Source organism: Eumetopias jubatus, unplaced genomic scaffold (genome assembly GCF_037043125.1).
Source record: "Eumetopias jubatus isolate StellerSeaLion01/CBP00866 unplaced genomic scaffold, mEumJub1_p1.0 scaffold_6, whole genome shotgun sequence".
NCBI lineage: Eukaryota > Metazoa > Chordata > Mammalia > Carnivora > Otariidae > Eumetopias > Eumetopias jubatus.
The window spans coordinates 29,484,104-29,506,809 of NW_028274812.1; the positions used below are offsets into that span (position 1 = coordinate 29,484,104).

The 22,706-nt window shown below is 36.3% G+C and overlaps 1 protein-coding gene across 9 annotated transcripts in view; it reads left to right on the plus strand.

Moving 5' to 3' along the window:
* AHI1 (Abelson helper integration site 1) overlaps positions 1–22,706 on the plus strand; it is a 221,546-nt gene that overhangs the window by 135,688 nt on the left and 63,152 nt on the right. For all 9 annotated transcript variants that reach the window (XR_003612607.2, XM_088023868.1, XM_028125365.2 and 6 more), the window contains one exon: positions 2,761–2,816. Coding sequence is in view for 8 of the 9 variants with exons in the window: in XM_088023868.1 (XP_087879994.1) it covers positions 2,761–2,816 (56 nt within the window). In the remaining variant the exon portion in view is untranslated. The remainder of the gene's footprint in view (positions 1–2,760; positions 2,817–22,706) is intronic.

Genomic DNA, 22,706 nt, shown 5'->3' on the forward strand with positions numbered 1-22,706 from the left:
TTAACTGTATTACTGGACAATTAATATATTTAGTGAAAAAAATTTAATTTAGATAAACACAAACAATTGTACTTTCATTTTGTTTCCCAGAAAGTTAGCATATTAGTTAGCATTCTCCAGAGAAAGAGAACCAGTAGGATGTGTATATAGATTTATTTTGAGGAATTGGTTTACGTGATTTTGGAGGCAGGCCAGGTTACAAAACGTGCAAGGTTAGTGGGCAGGCTGGAGACCCAGGGAAGAGTTACAGTTCAAGTCCCAAAGCAGTCTTTTGGCAAAATTCCTTCTCTTTTAGGGGAAGTCAGTCTTTTTCTTAAGGCTCCACCCCAGGATGAAGCCCTCTCACATTATGGAGAGCACTCTACTTTACTTGAAGTCTACTTATTTAAGTGTTCTTCTTATCCAAAAAATACTTTCACAGAAACATCTGGAATGTTTGACCAGTTATCTGGGTACTGTGGCCTAGCCAAGCTGACATACAAAAATAACTAGCACAGCAATCTATTTATTATGAGCTTTCACTTATCATTATACCTTAATAAAAGTGAAATAACATATAAATAGAGATTTTTTTAGGTAAAATTTACTTAAAATAGTTGTTTGGGGACATTTTTTCTTAAGCTTATTTTTTCTGTATATTCTTTACCAAAAGATTGAACAAACATGTTTGATTGTATTTCCAAATGGTATTATTTCAATAGGCAATCTAAATTTAAAACAGATTTTATCTTTGGGTAATCCACTTTTCAAAATTTTAGTTTTTATCACCTTCTTATCCTGAAATTGAAAACTGTAAAATATGTAGTTTTTTTCTTTGTAATTGTATAAGCTGAGGGTAGAGATTTGGGGTTTTTTTTTTTTTAGTTTTTTATTTTCAACATTTTGAAGTTACTTTCTAATTGGATATGAATTTTAAAATTAGTAATCAGTCTAGGTCAATTTTATAACAGATTACAATAGTGAGAACACACGTGTCAAATGTTGCTAATTCCTGAGTCTCGTGGTGTGAGCACTCTCATTTAAAAGCCACTGTATGCCGGACTTCTCAGTGGATGCGGCCAAAGAGGGCTGTGGGAGTGTGGGCACCAGGGAAGTGGGGATTTCCCCATTTGTTCTATAGACCTCTGTATTTCTAAACTCTCACAGTAAGGATCAGCATTATCTGAACATTTTCTAATATGTTTCCTCGGGGTTTTAAAAATTTTTTATTCAAGGCCAGTGTTATTCTATGATTAAAATGTGTCTTTCCATAAAGATCACTTTAAAGATTTTACTGTTCTTAAGACAAAACTGTTAATTTGCTCTGTTATATTTTTTTCAAAAAAGGACATCTCTGTTTTACTCTAGCCTTGAGGTCAGAAATTATAATTTATCCTTTATAATTTATCTTTTATCACTGATGCCAAGTATAGCCACTCAGTAAATATTATTTGATTGAATAGGTAGTATTTCTACTTCATTGGCTAATAATAGATGTTGAGAAAATTTTTTTTTTAATATTTTATTTATTTATTTGAGAGAGCGAGAATGAGAGAGAGAGAGAGCACATGAGAGGGTGGAGGGTCAGAGGGAGAAGCAGACTCCCCGCTGAGCAGGGAGCCCGATGTGGGACTTGATCCCGGGACTCCAGGATCATGACCTGAGCCGAAGGCAGTCGCTTAACCAACTGAGCCACCCAGGCGCCCGAGAAAATTTTTTAAATGCAACAAAAACCATGTTTTTTTTTAAATCATGTTTTATGGTACTTTGTTCATTTTTAATATACTCTTGTACAGATAAAAAGTGATTGTTTTGTGATGCTCTCACTTAATCCCTTATCATACTTGAAGAAAAATGAGTTTTAAATGCCTTGTAATTGAGAGAGCTAGTGTTTGTTTCAACTAGAAATTGTGCTAATTGCTAACAGTACATTGCAGTTCTCACTTCTAACCAGACCTGAATGTGACAGCCTGTACCATTATTTGAACAAACTGTTCTAATGTCCTAACTCACATATCGGTTTGCTGATGGACAGAGACTAACTATAAAGTTAATGAGACCCACACCTGTGTTCATTTTTAACTTGAGCTAGACTTTGAACCAGTATCTCCACAGATGAGATGCAATATATTATATCCTTAAAAGCTATTTATTACAAAGAAATGCAGTAGAGGACATTGGGAACAAAAAGATAAATCCACACATGATAAAAGGATTTTTTGAAGTTTAGAAGTCAATATTATTTTAAAAGAGAGAATCAGGGCAATTTTTTTTTTTTTCCAGACACTCCACGGTGATTGAATAAATAGAATATGGCATGGTAGGAAGTCAAATGATCAAAGAGAAATTCAAGTAGATTTGTTTATTCTTTTTGAGAAAATAAGGAAGTGATTCCTTTTATAGCCTTTGTGATATTTCTTTATGAAAACTTGATGACCTCAAGTCAGAAATAAAACTCGAATGGAAGAAATGCAGCAGAGTGGAGATAATGGTATAATATTTGAGCCAAGAGCAGGATATGGACACATCTTGCACTATTGCTAAACACCACTTGAATGGGAAAATTGGCTCAGCTCACTTTGAGTTGGGTCTCTTAGTTAGCTAAACGCTCCAACTGTTTCTGACCAAAGAATTCATGATATGACTTTAAAGGGTCCTGCCATTCAAGTGAGGCTTTTTTTCTTGTAAGCTGTAGGAGTCACCTCTTACTGACTTAAAAATGTTTTCAAAATAAAATGGATAGTATAATAAGCAAATACTCACCATCTTTTCTTTTCATAGGGATTAACAGCATGGAAAGAAAGCCTTGTAACCGCCGGGTAGATACAACACCAACGGTAAGGCAGTCTATTTCTGCATTGTTAAAACGGATAAGCTACAAATTGATACTTGTTACAGTGACACAGAATGCCATTGTAGAAAAAGCTTGTAACCTCCCTTTTGCCAAAAGTTATATCCCTTTCAGAAAATTAACCGCATGTTTTCTTTTTTTTAAGATTTTATTTACTTATTTGACAGAGAGTGAGAGAGTACACGCAGGGGAGCAGTAGAGGCAGAGGGAGAAGGAGACTTCCCGCTGAGCAGGGAGCCTTACGCGGGGCTTGATCCCAGGACCCTGGGATCATAATCTGAGCTGAAGGCAGACGCTTAACCATCTGAGCCACCCAGGCGCCCCTGTTTTCTTACTTAATGAGGAGAACACACTAATTTTTGCCAAGATATAGGAAAATACTGTATCATTTTTACAGGCACTTATTTATTAATGTTAATGATTTTAATTTAAAAATACTTCATACTTTGAATAAATTAATATAAATCTTTATGCAAATTGATTTACACTCTTTTTAAAAGGAGTGTTATTTTGTACACTAGCATCATTATTTAGAGTGAATATTTTGTGAAAGAAAGCAACTGTTTCATTTCTCTTATGGATGACTATGCTTTATTATTATAGAAGTGAAATCTTTTATCCCTCTTCTATTACTGCCAGACAACAAAAGGCATTTAACAATTATAGTACCTGTGTACTATGTTAAAAATAATTATACAAGATAAGGTAGAAGGAAAACAATTAAATTTCCCTTTTAATCTCTGAATATAATAAATTGAAATATGTACCAGTTGCCAATTCCCACTTTTAAGATTCATATGACAATATAGGCTAGCATATATTTTACTCTTCACCAAGCATAATCTTGTTTCTCTTATCCTTTCTGTACATTAAGTCTTTCAAATACTCCATAGAATTCATCATTTCCTGTTAGAAAGATTTCGTAATATATTTTAGGGAAATAAAGGCAATATTAAACTATATTTGAACCTTATTGATAATATTTTCCTCACTGGCAGATTGACTCCATTTTCTATTTGTAATAGATTCACATGCTTGAGTCAACATGTTTGATAATTTATTATGTGGGGCTCTGGAAAAGAGTAGTGTTGGAGGAATTAAACACCATTATAATCATGAAAAATACTTGGCTAGGGGCGCCTGAGTGGCTCAGTTGGTTAAGCATCTGCCTTCGGCTCAGGTCATGATCCCAGGGTGCTGGCATTGAGCCCCGCATCAGGCTCCCTGCTCAGTGGGAAGTCTGCTTCTCCCTCTCCCTCTGCCTGCAGCTCTGCCTGTTTGTACTCACTCTCTCTCTGTCTCTCTCTCTCTGTCAAATAAATCTTTAAAAAAAGAAAAAAAGAAAAATACTTGGCTATAGTGTGTATGGTAGTTATACTTTAGTAAGTATGCTAAAATAGTAGATATAACATTATGTAAATTGTGTCCTTTAATATTAAAAATGAAGCCTAGCAATTTTGGAAAATAATTTATTTTCTCTCGGATGTAGGTCTTAGAAGTTGAGGTGCCTGATGTGTGGTTTGAGCCCTTTGCTCTTTGGGGAGAAAGTCCAGGTTTTACTTTTTCTCCTGGTTGCAGGTCACTGCACTGGAATGGGGGTTCATGGCAAGGTTGTACCTCAGGCTCTCCTACGTGCTTCTATGTGGTTTTCTTCTTGTTTGCCTGAGGTGTAGTCAGCATTCAGCCAGCCTTTAGGTTTTTTAGGAGGAAATTGTTCCATAGGTAGCTGCAGACTCAACGTGTCTGTGGGAGGAGGTAAGTTGAGGATCTTCCTATGTCACCATCTTGAACTGGAACCCCTTAATGTATTTGAAAAAGATACTCACTGGATTATTTTACAGACTTTCGAAATTCATTTTATTTCTGTAGGTATTCTTGCAGCACCTGTGTTTACACATCTGGTTTTGTTGGGGGTTTTTTGTACATTCTAGAACTCAGAAAGTTACAACCTGGCAGAGTTGTATTTAAGTGGGCTCCACTCACAATCTTGAGATCAAGACCTGAGCTGAAATCAAGATCCAACTTAACCGACTGAGCCACCCAGGCACCCCCAGAGATTTTTTTTTTTCTACCCCGCAGACAGATTGTAGGTTTCCATGTTAATTGAATGAGGAAATAGTAGAACTGACTTCTCTTTGCAATCGTGAGAAATAATGGCATTAATGTTTACAGCAGTGCTCTAATGACCTCAGGATGATTCCAAAGAACCGGGAACAAAATCTAATACGTAAGAGTTTAGGCGTTGTTGATCTTTTGTTTATGTTTTTTCAGTTAGATTGTTAAATGACAACTCCTAATATATTAATAACATTTCCAATCTGTAAAGTCCATATGTTTTAATATACTTGGTTTATACAGGTATACCCCAAACACTCATTAGTTTTCCAGGTTCTCACTTGAGCCAAGCTGCATTTTTGATACATTTTTCTGAATCCTTCTGTCTCTTTACTACAAACTAAAGATATTCTACTGTCCGTCACTCCTACATAGTCCCTCAGCTTGCTGACAGTTAACCTTGGCCCTTTCTCCATAACCGCTACATAGAATTACAGGCCTGTTCATTACACATGTCTTCTGGTCCCCAGGATAGGAAAAGTCTGATTTTTTCACAGAAATATAATGTTACCTAATTTCCATCCTCTGTGTGTGTGTGCCCTTGTTTTCCTTAAAGGGTTTAAAAAAAGAAAATATTTAGAGATAAATGAAAAGGTCTGTCTAAAAATGTAACAAAGTAGGGTATTTATAAGTTCAAATGTGGTATTCTACTAGCCCAAAAAGGAAAGATACTTCTGGGGCCTGAGAAAAGATAAGAAGGGAGTGGACCCAGAGTCAAGAATGGCTGAGGCCAGGTCTCTTGAGTGACTTCCTAACCTGGCTCCTAACCATCATTCTCCAGCTTACCTCTTTACATGTTATCATCCCCACATCCCTCTTGCTCCAAGTACTGCCACGAATGGCTTGGGTCTAGGAGAGTGCTAGATGCTAATTACAGCTGTTCAGCACGGGAAGGAAATGAGACTTTCTCAAGCCTCTATAACAGGGAAAGCTGTGTTTCTTGAGATTCCAAGTGGGAATGAACTTTTCCATAAATATATGGTTACAGAGGATAGTTTGATCCTGTAGCATTATAATGTGATGCAGTGTTCTTTAAGTAAGTATAGGTTAGCCTGAGAACAAAACCACCTGTCTTTGTTCTGTGTCCTCTCCCACTCTCTTTTTAACTTACTTGTTTCCTTATTTTTTTCATTTATTACATGAGGCTTCATTTTTTTGTTTGGTATTTTTTTCTTTCTGACATAAATAATACCATATGTTTTTTGAGATGCCTTCAATAGAAATAAAACAGAATATCCCCACATGGCATGACCTTCTCCATCAAACAGAATCAAACCTTCTTAACTGGCTATTAATCACTATTCATTTTTTTTTTTTTTGTATTTTGAGCTCTTAATTTTGTTCATATTTAAGAGTACATTTTCAAGTTATTTTTTTTTTAAGACTATTTATTTATTTGACAGAGAGAGAGAGAGAGAGAGAGAGAGAGCATGAGCGCCAGAGAGCACAAGCGGGTTGGGGAGGGAACAGCAGAGAGAGAAGCAGTCTCCCTGCTGAGCAGGGATCCTGATGCGGGGCTAGATCCCAGGACCCTGGGATCATGACCCAAGCCAAAGGCAGATGCTTAACAGACTGAGCCACCCAGGCTCCCCTCAAGTTATTTTTTTCAAAAAATATCAAGTGAGAAGTATATTATTTGAGACTACATATTTTTAAATATCTCAGTTGTCTTTGAATAAGATAGTTTGCCAGAGTTTTTAATTATTTGTAAACTTTTCCCCTGAGAACATAGTGGAAATTGTTCCTCTTTTGCCTTCTGGTATTTAGTGTTTCGGGAGAGACATTGGACATCAGTCTAACGGTTCTTTTGCATTGGTATCCTGTTTTGCTCACTCATGTGTTGTAGATTTTCTTTTATTTTCTTTGTGCCTGATGTCCTAGTTCAGATTTGATGGTTAAATATGTGTCTTTCTTTTTGTCCTGAATTAGGTATTTAGGACACTGAGTTTTTGTCCTGAATGGTATTCACTCAAACACTTTACTATTATAGGAAAAGCAAATAAGACATTAGACAATCATAATACTAGGTTATATGAAAATAATTAGATCATGCCACTTTAAGAACTAGTTGCTGTTAAGTTAAGGATAGTATCAGACTCAGATTAATCAGGGGTCATTGTCTGAACCCTGAAAGGCAGGTGTAAAAGTTAGTTAATAGTTAAGTCAGCACAGGCTTGAGTCTCATAATTTACTTTAAATGAAAGACTCATTTGCAAATCAAAGAGAAATAGCAACTAACATAAGGAAGTCTCTGTACATGTTTGTTCTTACTTAGGTTTTTACAAATCTGCCTATAACCTGCTATATGCATAAGAGTTCCCATAGCTTTTTATATTTTCTGGTGGAATTAAAACATGGTAAGCCATGGTGAATATATAGAATTTTTATTGATTTGAGAAGAATTGTTTTCAAGTCTCTTCTAGTGAAAATTGATATGTTAAAATTCAAACAGCATCAGCATGGCCTCTTGTAATCAATTTCTGATTTTTGTAAAGCTCCTACATTCCAAACCTGTAACACTAATATTACTCCTTTCTTCTTTTACTCAGTGATCCCAAAAACCCCATTAATGAGAACAAATTTTAACAAATGGATTTTCTGGCAGTTTATAAAATTACAGCTTGCATTTTCACAGAAGCCAACACATCTCTCACAGCAAGTTGAAATAAAATTCAGGCTCTCTCGTTAAGATTATACCAGTTACGGGATACTTTTGCCTTTCATCTAAATATTTCATTAGTTATTAGGAGTTAAAATATCCTAGGCTGATTGGAAATTTAAATATTGATTCATTTTTCTTCAATGTTAAAAGTTGAAGTTATACTCCTAGGTTTTCTAAGGGTCTGATAAATTTTTGTCATGTAATTTTCATCAGTAGTAAACTTTAATATGTTTTACAGTACTTTATTCTGAAAATATATTGGAGATGTTCATGATGTTGTTTGCCCTTTAAACTTATTCATAAAGGTATTGATCTGAATCATACAAATTAAAATTTATTCTGAGACCCTTTTGGATTATATAATGATCTGTACTTATTCTACAACATTTTAAGTTGTCTTTGTTGTTAGATTCATATCACTGTGTAGCCCTCTGTAAGTTCACAAGACTGTTACATATTCTATTACTACACACTAGTATAGTATGCCTTTTACATATATGTATGTAAAATATGTCTTTCACATAATATTTGGGGCGGTTGTTTATGGATAAATACATGAGTTCAGTGAAATGTCTTTGATCCAAAGGAAGCACTACAGAATTTTCCATGAATTCATAGTATGCAAACTGGGGTGAATGTGCCCCTATAAAACTCATAAAATAGAACCTGTGACCAATCTCTTCCTGTAGATAATTGCAGGGTGGAGAGGGAACCGATAAACTATAAGCTTTTATAACTTGTCATAAAAGAACCTGTTTTTACTTATCAATAAAGTAGCAATTCAGAGCAGTCCAGTTGAAATTCAAATACAAATGCAAAGTATGTTTTCCTTTAAGATCATTTGTGAGTTGTCCATAATGTAACATTTTTCTTAAGTACGTAGACATGGGTTGTTTCTCCAGATGTTGTAAATTATGAAGTTTTATGTAGGTTTCTCCTGTTAGCATATCCACTGACATTTAGGTGTTTCTTAGACTTTTTTTTCCCTAATTTTCTTTTGACTTTATGATTTTTAGAGAATAATGGATTCAGTTTTAGACAATGTTATAATTTCAAGTAACCAGAGAACATGAACAAGTACAGATGTTCAGAGAACTGAGAATATAGGCTTGGATTTCAGAAGAGAGGATGAGTTTGAGGATCTAACTTTGCTGTGCTTGACAGAGCCACACTCTACAGCTGTGAAGTCCAGAAGGAGATGCGGGAGTCAGAAGGCTCAGGTGTAGCTTGTGGAAAGTCCTGTGTATCATCATGGGCATGGAGCAAGCAGATTCTTTACAACAGGCATCCAGAAGCCCCATGCAAGAAAAAGGCACTTACCCAGTCTTTATAATATAAGCTGAATCAGAAACGAGTCTCCTCCAACTCACCTCCCAAATCAATTCTCTACAGAGCTATTTATCCAACGTGCAAATATGGTCACACATTTAAGATCCTATGGTGCACCCCATCTCCTACCAGTTGAAAACTAAGCTATTTAGCATATAATTTGACATCCTTTTACTACCTTTCTAAACTTATTTCCAGCTTTTTCCCAATACTCTGAGCTACTCGCAGTCCCCTAGACACACCTGTGCCTCTCTCATTGCAAAACAGTATTAGAAGAGGGGCAAGGAACACTTGAGTTCAGAAACACATTACCTGGCTCCACATCCTGGTTCGGTTACTTTTGCTCCACATGACTTTAGGCAAGTTTCTTTTGCTCTTTGTGCTTCAGTTTCCTCATCTGTATTTGAGGATAATAATACCTACCTCAAGGATTGTTGTGAGGAATAAATGAGTTAAGATGCATTATATCCCACTCAATATATTTTTGTATACCAGATATTGAATATTATTTCATCACAAGAGATGGCCAGATATTAAAGACAAGAACATATCCCAAGCCTAGTAAGTAAAACTAAGTCCAGAATCAAAGGGAGGACCCCAGGGTCCCAGCTGGGTCAGGGACATCAGGAACAAGGGAATCTTTGCCACAATGGCCTGCCTGTGTCTTGACCAACGTTCTTTGTTTTTCTGTGTTCATTTTTTAAAGTTTGTTTTAGTATGTATTTATTTATCATGTATTGTGACTCGCAAGGAGTTGATGTGGAAGTCTAGTTACACCAGGACAATAGGCCTAAACTGGGACTACGTTAGGCAGCCCTCAGTGTGTAATCACCTTCTTTATCAGTTCCATAAGTCATGACAGCCAGGGTGATCTTTTTTTAAATGTGAGTCATAATGGCTATCCTCCTGCTTAACACTCTTCAATAACTCCTCCTATGTTTAGAATAAAACCCAAGGCCTGTAGGGCCTTGCATGATCTGGTTTCTGCCTACCTCTTCAGCATAGCCTTACGATACTCTCTGCTCTGAGTTTCTCAAACACAGCCAAGCTCTTTCCCATTTACCCATAGGCCTTTGGACATTTGGTCTCTCTGCCAGGAATAGACACAGGCTTTTTGCCTAACAGCCTTTTTCTTTAGATCCCAGTAAATGTCAACTTTTCAAAGGATTTTCCTTTACCACTCTATGTGAAGTAGATACTCCCCCTCTTAATCTTTATTATTGTACCTCATTTTTTCCTTCTTAATATTTATCCCCATTTGTAATTTTTTATTTAGTTGTTCTCTTGTTTATCACCTGTCTTCCTCAATAGGATGTAAGTTCCATGAAAGTAGGGACTATGTCTGTCTTACCATTGCTGGTAGACTGTCATTATATACTGCTTAGATGAATAAATGAAAATATGCTGATACTCTAAGGATAAATGAGAGCAAAGAGCCAGGCCGGACCTGAGGGATGTCCATGTTCAAAAGGTTGGAAGAACAACCTTCACAGAAGACAGATAAAGAGAGAAGAATGTCATAAGGGATCAGGAATAATGGAGCATCTTGGAAGCCTGGAGAGTATGGAAACGGAGTTTTTATTCTATCATAGGTAACAACTTTTGGGAGAATGGAAACTGTGCCCTAGAAAGGAAGCCAGATGGTCATACGAGGAGGTATGATGAACCAGAAGAATTCAGGAAGCCTGTCACAAGAAGAGGATGGAAAATAGAATACAAATTAACTCAGCCTTGTGTGTATGTTGCTGACTTATTTCACAAAAGAAAGTAGCATTTAACCAAAAGGGCTGCCCCAAGATGAACCTATAAAGAGTGCAAAGTAAATGTTTTTCCATGTTCTTCAAAAGTGAAAAATTAAATTTGGGTATTTATGCAATAGTGTTACATTCAAAATAAATATTTCTCAGATGGAAGAAAAGATCCAGCAATATAAACGGGGCAGGAGAAAGATGCAGACTGGATTTTAGCGTTTGGTAAAGGAGTAGGGTAGGGCAGTGGTGGCGAGATCCCTTGCCAAGGGACTTATCTAGTTGGTAAAATGAGGAAGGTTGAAGAAGTCCACTTCTGGGTCTAAAGTTCTATGAATCTTTGTCAGCTGCCCTTACAGTTCGAAAAGAACTAATAAAGCAGAAAATCTAAGCAAGTCTCTGACAGTCACCCCTTGAGCTCTCACTCATCATTGGTCTCATTCATCTCCTTCTCGGGATTCAGTTAGAATACACTTCCTTATATTCCACACATGGCATTTGTACCCACCAAGTCATGTAACAAATGCCCATCACCATCATTGCTGTTGGAAATTTTCTGCCGCTTAAGTGGTGGATACAGCTTAGTTGTCTTCAGCAGATCAAAAACTAAGTCCCTTCCCTATAGGACTAAATCTGTCCACCTTCCCAAGCCCGGGGCATGGTGAAAGGATGCCAAGCAGTAGAAGATGGCATCCAGGCATCTGTGCAAGTTAGCCAACAGGTGGGGTAGGGGGCGTGTGCAATACAGTGGGGGAGAGGCCCTGGCCAGGCTGCCTAGGGTTCCGCTGAAACGTTACCCTCTAATCTTCTTGGTCCACTCTGTTTTTCCTAACACAGAGAGAGGCTCGGTCAGTGACACAAACTGGGGGAACTTGAGGAATAGGCTTAATCGAAACCTGACTCAAGGACAGTTCAAAAGAGCCTAAACATTTTTATTTATTTATTCAAAGATTTTATTTATTTGACAGAGAGAGACACAGCGAGAGAGGGAACACGAGCAGGGGGAGCGGGAGAGGGAGAAGCAGGCTCCCCGCGGAGCAGGGAGCCCGATGCGGGGCTCGATCCCAGGACCCTGGGTCCATGACCTGAACCGAAGGCAGACGCTTAACGACTGAGCCACCCAGGCGCCCCGAGCCTAAACATTTTAAAACAGTACATACAATCGAAAGCATTTGAAAACCAAAGAAATTGAAATCATTTTAGTTTAGACTCTAGGTGAGGTACTTTCTTAATTAACCCAATGAGATATCTAGAAGTATGAACACATGGTTCTCCTAGGACCTTGCTCCAGAGGAGTTGTTTTGGTCATTTTTCCCCTGCACGCAGCAAAAAGAGCAAGTGCTAGAAGAGTGTCTGCTCCCTTACAAACTTAACCTAGGAAGACAGGAGCCACAAGGCGGGAGCTCCCTTTAATGCCATAAAGGGGAAGTGGTGATATGCCCTGCCCAAAACATTTGCTTAGCCCCCTAACCTGTTTCTTTGTAGTACTTACTGCCGTTGTTAAGTGCAGTCTGTGTTTCTGTGATATCAGTCAGCCTGTGTTCATTAATAAGTAGATGAATGATGTCAGCATGAAAGCAGAGGAATTCTTTTCTGAATGGTTTAAGTGTTAAAACAATCAGAGGCTGGCTTTCTCACAATCAAATGGAGAGACAGCAATTTCTTTTTTTTTTTTTTAAGATTTTATTTATTTATTTGACAGAGAGAGACACAGCGAGAGAGGGAACACAAGCAGGGGGAGTGGGAGAGGGAGAAGCAGGCTTCCCGCGGAGCAGGGAGCCCGATGCGGGGCTCGATCCCAGGACCTGGAATCATGACCTGAGCCGAAGGCAGACGCTTAACGACTGAGCCACCCAGGCGCCCCGAGAGACAGCAATTTCTTAAAAGCTAAAGTAGCTCTTTTAGTGGCTACTTTAGTCGCTGCTAGTACAAATGAAGACGTTGCTAAGACATTTCTCCTAATTTCAAAAAATTTTCTTGTTTGATGGATGAAGTCTAAAACCTGGATTGGATTTTTAATTTTGATAAACTGGTCTCTATGGAAAGTAAATCTGTTTAAGGACCTACATTTCAGACGAGGTCTCATCTCATCTCATGGATGCTAGGGTGTAAGGCTGCAGAGTCTCAGGACTGACTGAAAGTAACACTGGGTGCAAATGCACAGATTTAACACCACATTAGTACCTTGAGTAGGATTGTTACTGTCAGTGCCCTAGTCACAGAGCTCCATAGATTTTAAGTAGTCTGCAACAACCAGATTTTTTCCATAAACCCTGTTACATTTAATTCACAATTTTACAGAATATGAAGCCTTATAACAGAAAAGCATATAAAAAAATAAAGGAATTTATCTCCCCTACTAAAATATATAATCCGTCAAGAGAGGAGTTTGGTGTTTTATTTTTCGGGTTTGGTTTTGGTTTTGTTTGTTTTAGTACCTCTCTCTCCAATGTGGCATTTTATTTTACTTTATTTTATTTTATTTTAATTGAAGTGTACTTGACACACAATGTTAACATTCGTTTCAGGAATACAGCATTGTGATTCAACAACCCTGTAGTTATGCGGTGCTCCCCACAAATGTAGCTGCCGTCTGTTACTATAAACACTATTACAGTAGCATTGACTATATTCCTTGTGTCCTACCTTTTTTCCCCATGATTTATTCATCCCGTAACTGGAAGCCCATACCTCCCGCTCCCCCTTCACCCGTTGTGCCCATCTCCCTCCCCTCTGGCAACCACCAGTTTGTTAAAAGAGGGATTTCATATGATCTTGTTCAGCACTACAATCTGAGTACCCTACAGGGTATTGCACATATTATTACTAGCTATTATTAGATTGCTGATCCTCATAATCTCCAAGAATTTGATCAAATTATTATTTAACTTATTAATGCCTTATTGTGAACATTAGTGGGATATTGTGATAAAAGTGTTGAGACATTTCTAATCTCTACGATTTGTAGAGATCTTTAGCGTCAACATATGAGAATGATATGCCAGCAATTACTAAAGAAAAAGTCTCTTTACTTATTTCCTGGAAAACAAGTCTCTTGATAAAGAAGAAGTCTCTTTATCCTGTTTCCAGGATACATTGTTTCCTGGAAAACAAAAACTAGTTCTACCTTGTAAACATTGTGTTTTCATTAATTATTCAAGTTTTGTACTTTTGCTGCAAATAACATTGTAAGTAAGTAAGCTAAGTATCTTAGCTCTGTTCTGCTTCTGGATCATCTTAGGCCAAATCAGCTTCCTCTTCTATAAATGCAGCTCTTAAGATGCTCAAGAGCATCTATTTTATCTTGATCTTCTCTTTTTTAGCTTAAGTATATCCATTTTCTTCTACTTACCTTAATTGATGTTGATTCCATTCTAGCTTGTTCCCATTCTTGGGAAAAGTGGTGTCCAGAACTGGACTTAATATTCTAATTGTAGTGAAAAATGTAGTGGTTATTATTGGTTTCTATAATCTGGATATTGTGTTCGATACTGAACTGTGACCTACCATAACTCCCTGAAGCTTTAAAGATGTGCTGTCAGAACATATTTCCCATTGTTTACAGATCTGTGCCTCAGTATCCTCATCTCTAGAATGGAGTTAATAATAATACCTACCTCATTTAGTGTTATTCTGTTGTTTCAGGCACTGAGTAGTGTCCAGCACATAGTAATCTTTCAGGTATTAGCTTAATATTATTTAACCCTAAATACAGAGTTGTTCATTTATCCTTGTTGAATTTCATCAATTTATTTTTGGCTCACTATCCAGCCTGCCAGAATTCCTTTGAATTCTGAATTTTTTTTATGTCTGATAATAGCTCTTTCCCAAACTCTGTAACATTGACAGATTTTATAATGCTGCTTATTGATTGTATTTATTCAAAACATTTAGAAAAATATTGAACAGTGAACAAAATCAAAACAGCAACAATTTCTTTACATGTGGGCAGTTTAAGTTTTTATTTTTGAGTCATTTTGTTTGGGACATATTATTTAAAAGCAATTTCAGTGTTACATTGCATTATGAACTTTAGCAAAGCATTTACTTGCCTGTCTTTTAAAATAAGATTTGGTGATTACTTGAAATTTTCCTTCCAGTCAGTATAAAATTTGATTCTTAAGGAAGCATTAATACAGTCCACAGCAGAAGCCAAAACTTGAGTTGATCGTGCCATAAAACGAATGAAGCAATCATTTAGAAAAGAAAAAATTAAACACTCATCATCTAACAGAATATTATTTTCCACTTTGGGGGAAATTTAATCAAAAGTCATCAAACTAGTGCTCTGTTTTTTCCTGCCTAGATGGACATTTGCATCTGCCACTATTAATATTCCATAGATCCCTTTTTTTTCTTGATAAAATATCCACATTCCTCTTGTGGAATTGATCCTGCTCTTTATCCTGCCGTAATCTCAGGGTCCCCAGAGATCAGTCTTCGGCAGAAACAGCAGGACAGCTTTCAGTAGCACGGACACCTCCTGGTATAACCACACAATTAGGTCCCAGATTGGCTTGATGCATAAAGATTAAGTGAGATAAATTCCTAGAGGAAAGGAAACTTCTTGTTCTGTGTCTTTAATGAAACTTCATAAAGTTTTCATATCACCATATGTCTGCCTGCTATTATATATCTTATGGCAACATGGCCCTCTCTGAGGGCCCTTTCTGGATTCAGAGTTTATTTGCCAAACCTAGAAATAAATTTTTGTTTTGGGAAATGGAGTTGGAGTTAGTAGATGTATATTTGGTTTAGAAAATGTGGTCACATTCATAGTTGTTGGTGTTTTGCAGAAATATTTTACTACAAAACACCATTCCTCTATGATAACTTGAAGAACATTAGGAGTTGAATGACAGTAATTATACCTATCATTTATTGGGCACTGACTGTTTGCCAGGCACTGTGCAGAGTGTTTTATGTAAGTTCTCTCACTTGAATGTCTTAGAGACACTAAAGGTCTTTAAGCGTCTTCTAGAAACATTTAAATTGAATATGTTAATGAATTATGGTAGATGAAGCAAAAATATAAACTCCCTAAAAGCAGAGTCAGTTAACGTGAATAAACCATTACATACTAGTGTCACTCAGTGGCACAAGGCAGACTCTGGAAATTGGGAGCAGTTCAGGTAATGTTAACATCAATTAGCACTTATGAAAACAGTTGATGTACTGTTTATTAGGAGCCCTGCTATGTACTGTATATTATTTCATCTGATCTTTGTGTCATCACTGTAACTTTTAACAGGATTGAGCAGGGGTAGTCATGAAGGGCAGCTGAGCACTACTGGAAAGGCCGATCAAAATAACAGCTAAAAAGGGTCATGAAGGCCTGGATTTGAGGAAAGGACTAGCCATATAGGACTCTTCCCTCTGAATAAATCTAATATGGAGGTTACCTAAGAAAGCCAATTTAAAAAAATATATATTTTGGAAAATATCCATCTACCCACCAAGAAGTTTTAATCAGATATGATTTGAGGTTAGTGGATAGAGTCTTAGTAGATTTCCTGGAAATAATTCAATTTTAATAGCTGTGCATGAGTTAAAGTCATATAAGTAGCAGAGAGTAATCTGGATGTGAGAAGGGGATCTTGGGGTTTGGTGGGAAGAAAGGGGCCCAGAAGCTGTGGTTTATCGAGTGCACTGGCAGAGTCACCTGTGACCTTGAGAAAGGAAATTACAAACACCTGCTGCACTTCAAACTATGCTACCCACATGCCACAGACAGCTGTTTGAAGAACTGGAGTGAAGGAATGAGAAGGTAATTGTAACTCTTACCCAAGAATGAGGTGATTGGGCTTCATCCCTTCTCCCTTGAGACTTATTGTAAAGCTCATTGTATACGCACAAGTTTCAGCCGATACCTAAGTATGACTGATTCCTCAATTGATGTTTCTGATCTTATTCTTTCCTTTCTCCATTCTGCTAGAAAAATCTTTATAAGAAGTACTTAGGCTTTTAACAATTAATTGTTAACCCAAAGAACCTAAAACCTAACCTAAAAATGAGTACAGCTCAGTAAAGTTACTGTCTTCCCGGGACTTTCATTGGGCCTTTCCACTGTAATTTTCTATCCCTGGTGCTTTCCAGCAAAACCTTGGTAATATACTTATTCCGCTTAGCAGAATGTCTCTCTTATGTCCCACGTGTATTTCTTTCTCTTCCATTATATTTCCACAGTCGAACCTCTCTTGTCCATTTCCATAGCCAGAATCAGGGCTCTCTGCTCTGTCATGGAGAACTGTGGTCTCCTCTGTATTTTTGCTTGAATCTGTTTTATTCATCATAACCAGTTTTACTTTCCATAACCATAATTTCTGTGATGCTCTTTTTTAATCACAGCTTTATTTGGATTTAATTCACACAGCATAAAATTTACCCTGATAGGGGCGCCTGGGTGATTCAGTTGGTTAAGCGCATCTGCCTTCAGCTCAGGTCATGATCCCATGAGGGATCAAGTCCCTCATCGTAGTCAGGCTCTCCCTGCTCAATAAGGAGTTCTGCTTCTCCCTCTCCCTTTGCCCCTCCCCCTGCTCCTTCTCGTTCTCTCTCATTCTCTCTCCAAATAAACTAAAAAAAAAAAAAAAAAAAAAATTTACCCTGTTAAAGTCTATAATTCAGTGAGTTTTAGTATATTCACAATTTTACAACCATCACCACTCTCTGATTTTAAAGTATATTTGTTACCCAAAAAAGGAATCCCGTACTCATTAGTAATCCCTGCCACCATCGCCTTCTCTCTCTAGCCCCTGGCAAATACTAATCTACTTTCTATCTCTATAGATTTGCCTATTCTTGACATTTTTATATAAATGCAGTCATATCATATGCGATCTTTTGTATCTGGCTTCTTTCACTTAGCATAATGATTTCAAAGTTCGTCCGTGTTGTAGCATGCATTAGAATTTCATTCCTTTTTATGGCCGAATGATATTTTGTTACATGGATATACCTCACTTTATCCATTTATCTATTGATGAGCATTTGGGTTGCTTCCATTTTTAGCTATTATGAGTAATACTGTGTAAACATCTGAGTATAGGTCTTTGTGTGGACATGTTTTCGGTTCTCTTGGGCATAAATTTAGTAGTGGAATTGCTGCGTCATATGGTAACTCTCTGTTTAACATTTTGAGGAACTGCCCAAATATCCTCCAAAGTAGGTAAACCATTTTACAATCCCACCAGGCATGTATGAGGGTTTAAATTTCTCCATATCCTCACTAACACTGGTTACTGTCCTTTTTATTATAACCATCTAGTGCGTGGGAAGTAGTATCTAGTGACTCTGATTTGTTTCCTTAGTGACTAAGGATAGAGCATCTTTTGAATTGCTATTTGTGTATCTTCTTTGAAAAATCTATTCAAATCCTTTGCCCATTTCCTAATTGGGCAAATTTTAATTATATTTTACTGTATTATAAATTAGATTTTTTAAATGAATATGTTATATATGTATGTGTATATATTGGATTGAGAGATTATTATGCCAAATGTAGAAATGAATTGTTGTTTTTACAGATCGAGTTGAAGTTAGCAAATCTATATTTAATTTGGAAAATAGGACCACATTTATAACTGCGGGCATCCTACAGAAATATTTTATTACAAAATCCCTCTATAATAACTCAAAGAACTTTAGGAGTTAAATAGTAATAGTTATGCCTAACGCTTACTGAGTACTTAACTATGTGCCAGGCATATGATGTATAAATATATACATATTATATATATATCAATTGCATAACTATATGAATTATACATAAATATAAATATGTTGTAAATATATTTGTATTACTTATATCTAATTGGGTTTGTCTTTTTATTGACTTGTAAGATTTTTTTATATACTCTGAATACAAGTCTCTTATCAAATATATAATTTGCAGATATTTCTCTGAGTCTATAGGTTGTCTTTTCTCTTCCTTGGTTTTGTCCTTTGAAGCTCAACATTTTTTTAAAAATTTTTATAAAGTCCAGTTTATCTACTCTTTTCTTTTGTCACTCAGTGTTTTGATGTCATATTTAAGAAACCATTGTCTGATCCAAGGTCACAAAGATTGACTCCAGTTTTCTTATGAGAGTTTTATACATTTAGTTCTACCTTTAGTTCTAGAATCAGTTTTGAGTTAATTTTTGTATATGGTGTGAATTAGGAATGCAACTTTTTTTTTTTTTGCATGTGGTTATCCAGTTTTAGCAGCACCATTTATTGAAAAGACTATTCCTCCCCCATTTAATGGTCTTGGCACCCTTGTCAAAAATCAGTTGACCGTGAATGTAAGGCTTTATATCTGGGCTATTAATTATAGTGCATACAATTCCATATGCCTGTGTTTATATCAGTAATCTACTATTTTAATTACTATACCTTTGTAGTAAATATTAAAATCAGGGCATGTCCTCCAACTTTATTCTTCTTCTAGATTGTTTTGGCAATTCTAGGTTCTGTGTTTCTATATGAATTTTACAATCACCTTCTCAGTTTCTGTAAAATTTTTGATAGGGATTCTGTTGAATCTGTAGATCAGAATTGAATATTTTCATCTTACTCTTTCAATCTAGTAACATGGATCTTTCAATTTATCTAGATATTCTTTAATTTCTTTCAATGATATTTTATGATTTTCAGTATTTTAACTCTTAGACTTTTATTTGAAGTACTTCATTTTTTGATCATATTGCAAATGAATTGGCTTTATATTCGGATTGTTCATTCCTCAGGTATAGCAATATACATGATTTTTTATATTAATATTTATTCTGCAACCTTGTTGAATTTGTTTATTCTAAAAGATGTTTTGGGTTGTTTTTTTTTTTGTAGATACCTTCAGATTATCTATATACAAGATCATGTCATCTACTAATAGAGGTAGTTTTACTTCTTCCTTTCCACCCACATGCCTTTTTATTCCTTGCCTAATTATCCTAGCTAGAATCTCCAATTCAGTGTTGAAGTTGTCTTGTTCCTAATCTTTGGGGGTAAACTTTCAATCTTTGACCACTACGTATGTTTTTAGTAGTTGTGTTTTTTTACATAGCCTGTATCAGGTTGAGGAAGTTCCTTTGTGTTCTTACTTTGTTGAGTGTTTTCTCAGGAAAGGATGTTAGACTGTTAAATGCTTTTGCAGTATCTGTTGAGATAATTGTGTGGGTTTTGTCCTTAACACTTTTAATATGGTCTTTTAGGGGTACCTGGGTGGCTCAGTGTCTTCAGTGTCCGACTCTTCATTTCGGCTCAGGTCATGAAATCAGGGTTATGAGATTGGCCTCACTCTGGGCATGGAGCCTGCTTAAGATTCTCTCTCTCCCTCTATCCATCCCTCTAAAAAAAAAAAAAAAATATATATATATATATATACACACACACACACACACACACTTATATGTATGTGTGTGTATATATATATAGTCTTTTACATTGACAGATTTTCATGTTGAACTAACCTGTCATTCCTAGGATAAGTTTCACTTGGTTATGGTGGATAATCCTTTTTACATGTTGCAGATTCTGTTTACAGGTATTTTATTAATGCTTTTACATCAGTATTCATAAGAAATCTTCATCTGTAGTTTGCTTGTCTAGTTTTGGGATCACAGTAATACTGACTTGGTAGAATGATTTGGAAAGTGTTCATTTCTCTTTTATTTTTTGGAAGAATTTGTGAAAGATTGATGTTATTTTGTCTTTAAACATTTGGTACAATTCACCAATGATGCATACTGTGTAGGGGCTTTTCTTTGTGGGAAGTGTTTTGATTGCTAATTCGATCTCTTTACAAGTCTATTTAGATTTTCTTTTTCTTCAGTCAGTTTTGTATCTTTCTAGGAATGTATCTGTTTTATCTAGACTACTTAATTTGTTAGCATACAGTTGATAATAGCACTCCCTTAGGATCCTTTTTATTTCTCTAAGGCCAGTTTTGATATCTCTTCTTTCATACTTGATTTTATTAATTTGAATGTTACCTCCCACCGCATGGTCAGTCTAGATAAAGTTTTGTTAATTTTACTGATCTTTCAAAGAACCAATTTTTAGTTTTATTAATTTTCTTTAATCTTTTTCTATTTGCTATTTCATTTACTTCCATGCTAGTGTTTATCATTTTCTTCCTTCTGCTTACTCTACATTTAGTTTTATTTTTTTAGTTTTAAAGTTTATTTATTTATTTATTTTTTTTTAAAGATTTTATTTATTTATCTGACAGAGAAAGACACAGTGAGAGAAGGAACACAAGCAGGGGGAGTGGGAGAGGGAGAAGCAGACTTCCTGCTGAGCAGGGAGCCCGATGCGGGGCTTGATCCCAGGACCCTGGGATCATGACCTGAGCCGAAGGCAGACGCTTAAAGACTGAGCCACCCAGGCGCCCCTAGTTTTAAAGTTTAAAATTAATTATTGATTTGATATCTTTCTTCTCAATAAAAGCATTTACAGCTACAGAATTTCCTCAGATCACTGCTTTTTGTTGCAGTCATACATTTTGGCATATCATGTTTATTTTTTTGTGTATCTTTTCCTAATTTCCCTGGTTGATTTCTTTTTGATCCATTGGTTATTTAGGAGTGTGTTGTTTGATTTCCACACATTTATGAATTTCCCAAAGGTCTTCCTGTAACTGATTTCTGTTTTCATTTCATTGTGCTTAGAGAACATGCTTTCTATGATTTCAGGGTTTTTTAAAGGTTTATTTTATGGCGTAGCATATAGTCTATCCTAGAGAATGTTCTGTGTGCACATCAGAAGGATATGTACTCTGCTTTTGTTGGGTGCAGCATTCTATAGATGTCTGTTAGATCTAGTTGGTTTATAATATTGACCAAGTCTGCTGTTTCCAGGTTAATATTGGGCCTAGTTCTTCTCACTGTTGAAAGTGGGGTATTGTAGTCTCCAAACATTGCTGTGGAACAGTTTCACATTTTAGTTCTACCAGTTTTGCCATAGGTACTTAGAGGCATATGTATTTAGAGGTTGTATTAGGTGCAAACATATTTATACATACTTACGTCTTCCTAATTGACTGACCTTTTTATCATTTAAAATGTTCTTCTTTGTCTCTACTGACAATTTTTTTCTTTAAATTCTCTTTTGCCTGATACTAGAATAGCCACTCCAGCCCCCTTTTGATTTCTGTTTGTGAGGTTTATTTTTTTCATCCTCTATAATTTTTTTTTGTCTTTAAATCTAAAATGTGTCTCTTATAGACAACATACAGTTGGATCATTTTTTTTTCCCCATTCTGGTAATCTGTATTTTCTGTTTGGAGTGTTTAATCTACCTACATTCAAATTAATTAATAATGGGGTAGAATTAAGTCTACAGTGTGGTTTTGTTTTGTTTTTTTTTTTTTAAGGGAGAGAGGGCAGGGGAGGGGGAGGAACCAAGGGGGGGGGAGAGAGAGAGAGAGAGAGAAAGAGAGAGAGAGAGAGAATCTTAAGCCAGCTCCATGCCCCGCATGGAGCCTGACGCAGAGCTCCATTTCACATATCTCACAACCCTGAGATCATGACCTGAGCCAAAATTAAGAGTTGGACGCTTAACTGAGTCACCCAGGCATCCCCGTTTTGTTTTCTTTATTTTTTTTTTTAAGATTTTATTTATTTGAGAAAGAACATGGAGGCACAGAGGGAGATGGAGAAGCAGACAAGCAGACTCCCCACTGAGCAGTGAGCCCAGTGGGGCTTAATGCCAGTAGGGCTTGATCCCAGTAACCCAGAATCACAACCTAAGCCAAAGGCAGAAGCTTAACCAACTGAGCCACCCAGGCACCCCCCAGTTTTGTTTTCTTTATGTCTGATGTATCTTTTTGTTGTTTTATTCCTTTATTGCTCACTTTTTCTAGTTAAATTAATATTTTTCACTATACCATTTTAATTCCCTTTTTATTTTTATATACTTTCTTTGAGTTGTTCTCTCAGTAGCTACCCTGAGAATTACAGTTAAACTTTTAACTTAAAACAATCTAGTTTGGATTCATATCAGCTTAATTTCAGTAGTATGTTAAAACCTTGCTGTAATA